Source organism: Sardina pilchardus, chromosome 2 (genome assembly GCF_963854185.1).
Source record: "Sardina pilchardus chromosome 2, fSarPil1.1, whole genome shotgun sequence".
Classification (NCBI taxonomy): Eukaryota; Metazoa; Chordata; class Actinopteri; order Clupeiformes; family Clupeidae; genus Sardina; species Sardina pilchardus.
The window spans coordinates 25,840,800-25,850,053 of NC_084995.1; the positions used below are offsets into that span (position 1 = coordinate 25,840,800).

At 47.6% G+C, this 9,254-nt stretch overlaps 1 protein-coding gene across 1 annotated transcript in view; it reads right to left on the reverse strand.

The window, feature by feature from the left end:
- Positions 1 to 283: 283 nt before the first annotated feature.
- fat1a (FAT atypical cadherin 1a) overlaps positions 284 to 9,254 on the reverse strand; it is a 78,154-nt gene continuing 69,183 nt past the window's right edge. Inside the window, 8 exon segments of the mRNA XM_062523542.1 lie at positions 284 to 2,112; positions 2,896 to 2,931; positions 3,465 to 3,524; positions 5,107 to 5,244; positions 5,394 to 6,034; positions 6,268 to 6,378; positions 7,155 to 7,308; positions 8,010 to 8,478. Of these exon segments, the coding sequence (XP_062379526.1) occupies positions 1,379 to 2,112; positions 2,896 to 2,931; positions 3,465 to 3,524; positions 5,107 to 5,244; positions 5,394 to 6,034; positions 6,268 to 6,378; positions 7,155 to 7,308; positions 8,010 to 8,478 (2,343 nt within the window). The 3' untranslated portion in view covers positions 284 to 1,378.

Below are 9,254 nucleotides of genomic sequence, written 5' to 3' on the forward strand. Positions count from 1 at the left end.
GCTTTGTCTGAAAAACAAGGCCTCCTCACTGCTGTTGCAAGAGACAATTTAACTGAATTTGGTGCCCCCTTCTGGTGAACAACTGTATTTAGATGGGTGTTAAATGAGCTCTGTAATAATGTCAGGACTATGTCTGACACATAATACAAATGCTAATTATGCACCCTATCCATACCATATGTTTGTGAACTAATGTTCATGTATACACATTTACATTTAGATCTAAAGACAGCATTAAGATGATGTGTACAGATATGAAACAGATATACAATAGGACACCATCTTATTATTTTTTTGAATAATTTATTGCCAGTATGAAAGCATGAGCTAGTGGCAGTATTCAATAAAAACCTTAACAAGACAATAGAGTCGCTCACACACACACGCACAGACACCTGAAAAACAGACACGTGTCCATAAATCTCCTCCAACTATAAATATATTGGGTCCCATTTTTGTGGTGGAAAAAATAAAAGGTTTCAAAGTCGCAATTTACAAACAAAACAAATAAACAGTTAATTAAAAAAAGAACACAAGAATATGCAGTCGCTCATCGCTGACCCCTTTTTTGAGTTTTCTTTTGAAATGACCAGAAGAAAGACATGAACTGATACACCTCTATCTCAATCTTTAAACAACTTTTTTTTTTGTGAAATGTAGATACAGTAAGGCTGATAATGAAACATTTAGAGCTTGTCTTCTCTTTTTTTTTTGGAAATAAAAAGCATAAAATATCTACAAAACCTAGTAAAACCTTGAAATCAAAACTGTACATTTAAATTTACATTAGAAATGAACGAGGATTCATATAAAAAATGCGTTTGCATGGTTTGTACCTATCCAAATACAGATATCACCTTCTGAAATGGGTCTCATTATTGTCATGGTGGCGAGTACCTTTATCATTAAAATCTTGGGCTTGTTCACCTCAGCATGGCTCCTCTTCTGTGTGATATCTGTTTACTTAAAGCAAATGGCACAGCCAACTCAAATGTGCTTTCCCTCACAGCAGGCGGAGGAGGCTTCGCAAGAGACAGAGTTCAGAGTTCATGGCACCTGTCTCTCCTTTGCTACCGGAAAGAGTTCCTCGCTGCGCCCTCAAAGAGTCTCTACAACCACCACAGTTGTTGCGATCGGGTGTGTGTGTATGCATATTTGTGTGCGTGTGTACACTGTGGTGGTGTGTAGAGAGTGTGCTCATCGGAGGTGGCTTGATCACTGTATTTAATTCATTACATGATTTTTTTTTATTATTATTTTTCTTCTCAGGTTAAGGGTTCAGGCACTTCTTTTTTTGTTGACATGGATGTGTGTTTGTATGTTTTGTTGTTGTTGTTGTTGTTGTTGTTGTTGTTGTCATGGTGCTAGGGATCCAGTGTCAGACTTCAGTGTGCTGCTGGGAGTCCAGCGAGGGCAGCGTGAGGCGGTCGAAGGCGGCGTCGTCTCCGCTCTCGTAGTCGCTCAGCATGGCCTCAGACTCCTCGCAGCACGCCGACATGTCCGAGCAGGACGCCGTGGACGTGTAGAGCGACAGCGAGATGTTGTCCAGCGCCGGCGGCTCGTAGCCCATGGAGTAGCCGCCCCGGTAGCCGCCGCTGCCGTCGCCGCCCCGGCCTCCGCTCCCGCCCGTGCCCGTGCCCGCCGCCGTGGTGTTGTTGGTGGCGGTGTTGGAGGTGTTGGACGTCAGCGTGTTGCTGGACGGGCCGTCGGGCGAGTCGGGGTGGTCCGAGGGGTAGTGGTGCTGGGGCAGGTACTGGCTGAGGCTGTAGAGCTGGGGCAGCGGCGGCCGCTGGCGCACGCGCGGGGACGAGCGCGGACTGTGGGGGGCGCCCGGCGTCTGGAGCGTGTCGTAGGGCTCGCCGTAGTCGGCCGCCGGCAGCGGGGGCGGCGGGGGCAGGTCGTCGTGGGCGGGGAAGTCGTCCGGCGGGGGAGGGAAGTCGCTCTCGATGTCGTAGCCGCCGGGGTAGTAGTCGGTGTCCATGGCGGAGGGGTCGCTGTAGAGGCCGGCCCCTGTGGTCGCTAACGGGGACTCCACCACCTCGTACTGCGGGAACTCCTGGATCCCGGGGAGCTGGACGCTCGGCATCCAATCAGACGTGTCCCAGTGGTAGCCTAGGCAACACAAGGGAGAGAGTACTTTAGGACCTTTGGATTTAGAACCTTCAGTCAGTGTATTTAATGTGTTAGGTATGGTTAACCACTGTCACAACACACACACACAACAAAGCACTCTTTCACATCGGCAAATGTTAGGAAGGAATTAAGTAAACTCCCAATACATGCACTGGTAAAAGCACACCAACACAATTCAAATACACAATACACAACACAATATTTATAAGTGCAACAACAGAACATTTTTACACGTCACACAAAAATGAGCTGAGTTGGCCAAACAGTTTGATTTGAATTGCAATTTACTGCAATTAGTCATAAAACATATGTCATCACAGTATGTAAAACTGGCAACATAAACTACATTAGAAAGATTGAATTTTCTCAGTATAAGTATGTGTCTGTGTGTGCGTGTGTGTGTGCGTGTGTGTGTGTGTGTGTGTGTGTGTGCTTAAGTATGTGTGTTACATAGAAGAGGCCAAAGTATCAATTTGATCAGTCAGCAGTGATTACTGACAGACCAAATGAAAGTGAGCAGCACTCTAAATATCCACAGACAAAAATCAGCATGCAGTGAGTCAATCTTCCACTTCCTGAACAGTATTTTCTGCATCTAAGCGTTGGGTGAATATTCACATTTCAAAGTGTGAATATTCATCAATATGTGACAATAGGTCTGTCACAGCACTTTCATCATGCAAGACATGTTTAAGTTGCTTGTTTAATAACGTTAAGTGGGGAGGACACAGGGGCTTCAGGCAAACACTTGATAAAAATCACCTCTTGGGGTCTTGAGCTCATGAACTGAGAATGAGTCTTCAAGGGAAAGGTAAGGAGAAGAGGAGAGAAAGACATGTCAAAGTCCAGAAGAACTACAGTACAGCAGAGAGGCAGAGCAAACAACCACAGCAAACAGTAAGACCTGGAGCTTCACCAGCAGAGATCGTAACAGACACCAGATATGCCATTTGTTGTGCTGTAATAGGGTGAGGGCTACTTGGTGGATTTGGGTGGAACAGTCAAACAGGAATGTATATGCTAATGGTAGAGTAAATGACCCGACTGAATTCACCCGAGATGAAATTTCAATCAGAGGTCTTACGCTCGGTTAGCTGTTCAATCGAGTTCGACCAAATTGCCATTGTGGCGCTCAAGTTAGCCACCGAATTTCGACTTACTGCTCACGCGAGCACCTACCGAGCTGTACTGCTGGGTGAGGAAATGGCATTTCTGATTGGTCTGCCTCGAGGCCCAGCACTGGAGGACAAAAGGAGAAGGAGAGCGCTACACAGACACGCAAGACTGACAGAAACGGATGACTACGGGTTGGAGGTAATGAAAAAGAGTACCTTCTCGCCCCACCGAGTCAACGGCAGAGTTGACAAGGTGGATTACAGTCACTATGGAGGCTTGTGAGAGGTGAAGGGGGGGGCAGGAGAGGGGTGGATGGGGGGGTGGGAGGGGTGGATGGGGGGGTGGGAGGGGTGGGGGGTGGGTAGATAAGAGAGATCTAGCGTTAGTGCAAATGTCTCAGGGAGGGGAAAATGACACAAAACCAGACTAAAACTAGGAAAACTGCCTGCAAGGCCAGCAGAGAAACATCACCGTACAAGAGACATTTCCCGACAGCTCTTTTTTTTTCCCAGCAGATTTTGTTGTGGACGCTGAGGGGAAAATGGAGGGTATCTGCACTGACTGACTGAAGCACAAGACCACCTACTTCAACACATCTGAGCACTCATGGGGGGGCACAACACAAGACTGTGGAGAGGAGCACAGTGACGGGGGCCTTTGTGCCAAGATAACAGACGGGTACAAACAACAGTGCCAGGATGCCAAGGGTGCCATTAAACAGTATGGGAGGAAGGATCAGTGACATTCTCGAGGGTAAAAAAAAAAAAATGCGTTTCCAGCCTTGGTGCAGAGGGCCGAACAGAGGGCATTTGAATATGAAAGCAGTAGGTTTCAATCACAAAAATTTTGGAAGGTACATTTTGAGGCAGGGATAGTATAGGATGGGTGAGAGTTTGGGTTTTTTTCAGGAGAAGTACAGATGAGGGTCAGGGTAGTCTGATGGAGAGGACACTCCTCACATTCACTGTCACATCCACCAACAAAATGGACTCATAACTGCAGACAATATTCAGGGGGTGGTGAGCACAACACGTGTGGGAGACCATCATTTGTACTTTATACCCTGGTTTAATGTTCCGCGCCGTTTTCCTCAGCCATCCACTGCGGCCTTAGTAATTGCCAAGAAAAGGGCAAAAGGAAAAGGACAGGGAGAAAAAGAGAAATCATTTGGGCGAGAATATATAAAAAAAAAGAAATGAATTCTACCGCGAGCCGGGATGTTCTTTTCGTCTGTATTGGTTCAGATGCCTGTAATTCAAAGCAAAGCTTGGCGAGCTTTCCATATAGGGCCGTTGAGATTAAACCTCTGCAGGGAGGGGAACGCTGCAATTTTTTTTATGCCAGGAGAATCTCACAAGATGCTTTTTGATCACTTCCTTCTACACTGATGTGACTGAAAACTTACAAAGCTGGCCCCTAGTTAAAACCCTACTCTGGGTCTGTGGACAGATTTTATCCATATGGGGACTGAAGTCCCAGCAGCAGCAGCAGCAGCAGTGGCAAGAGAGAAAAAGAACAACACATAACCCAGAGCCACACCAACGAGCCAATCCATCCAATCCAGTCACACGCAAAAAAGAGAAAGGGTTAGTATTACACACCAAGGACAACATCCCATCACATATTAGTACTCATCTTTAACAAAACACTACTACCTGACACAAACATACTGTTAAATGCACTGTATGCTGCAGCCTGATTGAGCTAGTTTATAATCAATGCTAAGAACAGCCTGTAGATAATAACACTTCACATAACATCTAAATGACTAGCTGCTGCCTAAGTAAACTTGCAGTGCTGATGAGTGCTATCAGAAGAGGTTAGTTTAGAGAGAGATGCTGTGAGGCTGACACATACCATTGTCATCACAGGATTCTGACTGGAAGGAGCTGAGGGACTGGACCTCGGACATGCTCCCCCTGGTGTTGTAAGGATGACCAGCACTGTCCTCTACGGGCTTCTTTGTCAAGCAGGGGTCCAAATCTACCACTTTAGCTGTGTAAAAAAAACCACACACATTTGAGCGAATGTATAGGTGAACCTCGATCACAGTCACAGTCCGGTATACATTTTGAAGACTACTGTAGACAAAAAACAAATGGGAAAAGTGGCACAAGAGGTTCCTATATCAGGAGTCGTCTTACCATCATAGTCGTAGTCCCAGCTGGGCTTCTGAATGGAGTCGCTGTCTGAGACCGAGTTGGAGGGTGGGGGTGGGGGCAGGTTGGGTGCTACACTGCACACAGCCACGGTCTTGCGGTGCCCGTGGACCGAGTCCGGGTTGAACGTGCTGAACTCGGGGTGCTCCGGGATGGCCGAGCCCTCGAAAGAGTTGCGGTCCAGGTTGTTGCGCGAGTCGCTGGGGATGCTGGGCGTGTAGGAGATGGGGCGCACGGGCACCTGAGGGGGGACGTCCGAGTAGATGTTCTTGTTCAGCTTGGTGTCAAAGTACGGGCGGAACGTGTGCGGCGCCGAGCTCCCCGGGCGCTTGTTGTCCTCGCCGTTTCCCGACTTCGACTTGCGGCGGCACACGCGCTTGCGCACAACCACGAACAGCAGCACCATGATGAAGATGCTCGCCACGAACACCACGATGCCCACCACCTCCTCCAGGCCGATGTTCCACGAGGTGGAGACAAACTCGTTGCGAACCTCGACGATGTTCTCGCACAGATGGCCGCCGAAGCCGCGAGAGCAGTTGCAGTTGTACGAGCCGTAGGTGTTTTGGCACTGCCCGCCGTTGGCACATGGGTTCTTCACACATTCATCCACATCGCTCAGGCACCTGGGAGAGAGAAAGAATGGGAAACACGTCAGATAGTAAACACTAAACGGCTGTGTGTGGGAATAAGCTGCCTACAAGTCTCCATTGGAAAGGAAAATGGACAATTAGGCTGAATACTTGCAATTGTTACATTTCAAGATAGTATCACTGTTGTCTCCAGCAAATGTATTATTTGTAGCGGCTGTTTTGCAAATTGGCACGATAAGACAGGCCCCTCTCTCAGCAACTCTTACCTGTCACCTTGGAAACCAGGTTCGCACTCACAGACGGGTCCGTCGAGGCTGTCGATACATTTGCCGCTGTTTTTACACGGGTTATCTTTGCAGTATGGACCGATCTGACACCTGGGGGGAAGCAGAGAACACTCAAGACCTTCCACAAAACTCTTCTCAACACCGGTGAACAACACCGGTGGCTCCACACAGACTTGCCACGCCACTTTCAGAATCCGATTTTCATTTAATCGGCATTACTGGCATATTTGCATTTGGATCTGGGGGTTTATTGATTCACATGGCCTCATTTCCTCCACCAGTCAATACGGTCCACAGCTCTGACCACTGAAGTATAAACCCACTTTAATCCCGGGCTGTGTTGACGGAGTGTTACATTTGTTTAGACTCACAGTATTGATATGGAAGGCAAATGGCGTATATTAAATTCAGAATCAGTACACCTCATGATTCATTTTTAAAGGATTTGGCTGCATCAGCTTGCACGCTACTAGTCTTGCTAGCTCGTGCGAAGCCTGTGATAGAGGAAACTACAGCTTTTCACATTTGAACACTTCATCATGGGGTCGTATCACAGTGAAAATATACCTCAGACTAAACTCAATTATAATCTGGTATGCACATTCAGTATGAAGAAGAAAAAAAAAACCCTGACTTAATTCAGGAAGCCATAAAATACCTTGGTTTAACCTTTCTCTGAGCGTTTTTATTTATTTACCCTTACTGGTGGGAGAGGAAATGTTCTTGGCATAAGGGTGGTTAAGACCGACGGCAGCTGTTTAAAACGCCGCCTCCTAAGACATAATGAAGCACTGGCGTATATCGTAAGTGGCAGGGCTATGAGTCACACTCATTTGCTCTCCAGCTCAGCAATGGCTTCAGCCTACCGTTGGCCAGAGTACTGTCCGCGGCACTGGCAGTAGTAGTCGTCTGCTCGCGGGACGCAGGTGCCCCCATACAGACACGGGTTGGAGGCACAGGGGCTAATGCCAATCTCACAGTGGGTGCCCATGAAGGCTGCAGTGCACTTGCAGAAGAAGCCTGTGGAGAGAGAGAGAGAGGGGGGGGGGGCAGACATTAGCGTCAGTCGCTGTCGGGAAAATGTCAGCACTTTATTAAAGCAAACATGCTGGAGGCTTAATGCGACGCTAATGCAGGAGGAGGAGGCCTGTCTTTGCTTTAGATGGAGCACTGAGATATATGTTGGATTATTGGACTTCCATATTAAAACAAATTGTGCTGTACTGTATTGTTTATCCTGCATGCAGCACTCACGGCTTCATATGGCCAAACCACAGCACACTCTGTATGAACACTGAGACTACAAAAACTATGAGCTTTAATTTAGAGAGTCTACAGTATTTCATTAAGCCCCAAACGGTGCACATCTAATGCACTTTATGAGGGGTGTGGACGCAGTCATGAATTAAACACTGGCAGCGGAAAGTAAAGACTGCATCTGAAGTTCTCCCAATAATTTTGTTTTACAGGGTGGTGCTCTGTTGGTAGGGGTTTGAAGTTCTGACACACCCATAAATGCCTTGCCTGCTGTCTACAGACTTACTGCCTGTAAGACAGTGTCTGTAGTGCAGACACTTCTACCACATCATTGTCACAGGGATAAAACCCGTACATATTAAGAAATAAAGGTGGTTTTAGTGCTGTAGTTTTTCACTACACAAACGTCTCCAAGTGGAGCACGTCTGCCTTCAGTCAGTTCACCGGCCACTGCCCACACGTACCTCCGTTGGGCAGAGAGGAGCAGGTTCCTCCGTTGGTGCACGGGTTGCTGGAGCATCCGTCTGCCAGCGCTGCCAGGCTGCACCCGGGCACGGCGTCCACCAGCTCATCCAGCATGGCGTGGGGTGCCCGGCCGTTGGCACGCAGCGGCAGCTCCTGCCCGTTGAGCTCCAGCGCCTCCATGCAGCCGCGGAGCCCGTTGACCGCGGGCAGGCTGCGGCCGTGCCGCGCGGCCAGCTGGCGGATGTGCCCGCCGAAGTAGACGCTGGTGTCCAGGTTGAGGGTGCGGAGGTTGCCCGGGGCGGTGCCCGAGGCGGCGTGCACGCGGTCCAGAACCAGCTTGGCGTAGTTGCCGTCCACCTCCAGCGTGACGCTGTGCCACTCGCCGTCGTTCACCTGGGTGCTGTGCACAGACACCAGGCCCGGCCCACTGCCACAGTCAAACTTATACTGCAGGCGGCCATTCACAATCTGGGACAGAGAGGGGAGAGGGACGTTCAGGACCAGTCAAAATCCTCTAATATATATATATATACGTATATGTGTGTGTGTGTGTGTGTGTGTGTGTGTGTGTGTGTGTGTGTGTGTAATGTTTTAAATATACACTGTACACTGTTAAATATTATATGATGGGAAAATAATATATAATCCTACAGTATATACATTCATAATCAATGTGTTTATTTTCATGTAATATTTAACAGTGTATATTTAAAACATTACACATACATATTTAACATATGTAAGCGTGAATCCTCATAATTTAATCGGTTTTCATTTTCATGTAGTTCTGGTAGGCTAAACCTGAAATAGAGCACTACTCTATTTGCATAAACACACTGTGGCGATCTAGCATTTTTCAGGTAACAAGGAGGGAAGTGTCCTTTTGTAATGGATTTCTTCATCATGTTAAATGAAGCTAGTCTGACTCCTATTCACAGGATCATTAGTGTTTAGTTAGTGTGAAGGGAGCGTTGAAGCAAACCTATATAATTGACTTCTGATTGACCCTGTTAGCTGCTGTTGAGTTCAGAGCAACCCTCTTATAACAGCTAGGAGTGAGGTGCAGGGAGAATGCTGAAAACCGCTGCAACCTGTCCTACTCTAATAATGCTTTGATTCAGTCTACAACGCTTCAGTACATTTCAGTTCTCAAAATGTAAGTATAGTGAAAGCAACCTATCTCCTAGTGTACATACAGTAATCCATACATTACAAATGACCTATTTACTAGTGTCCATAATCCA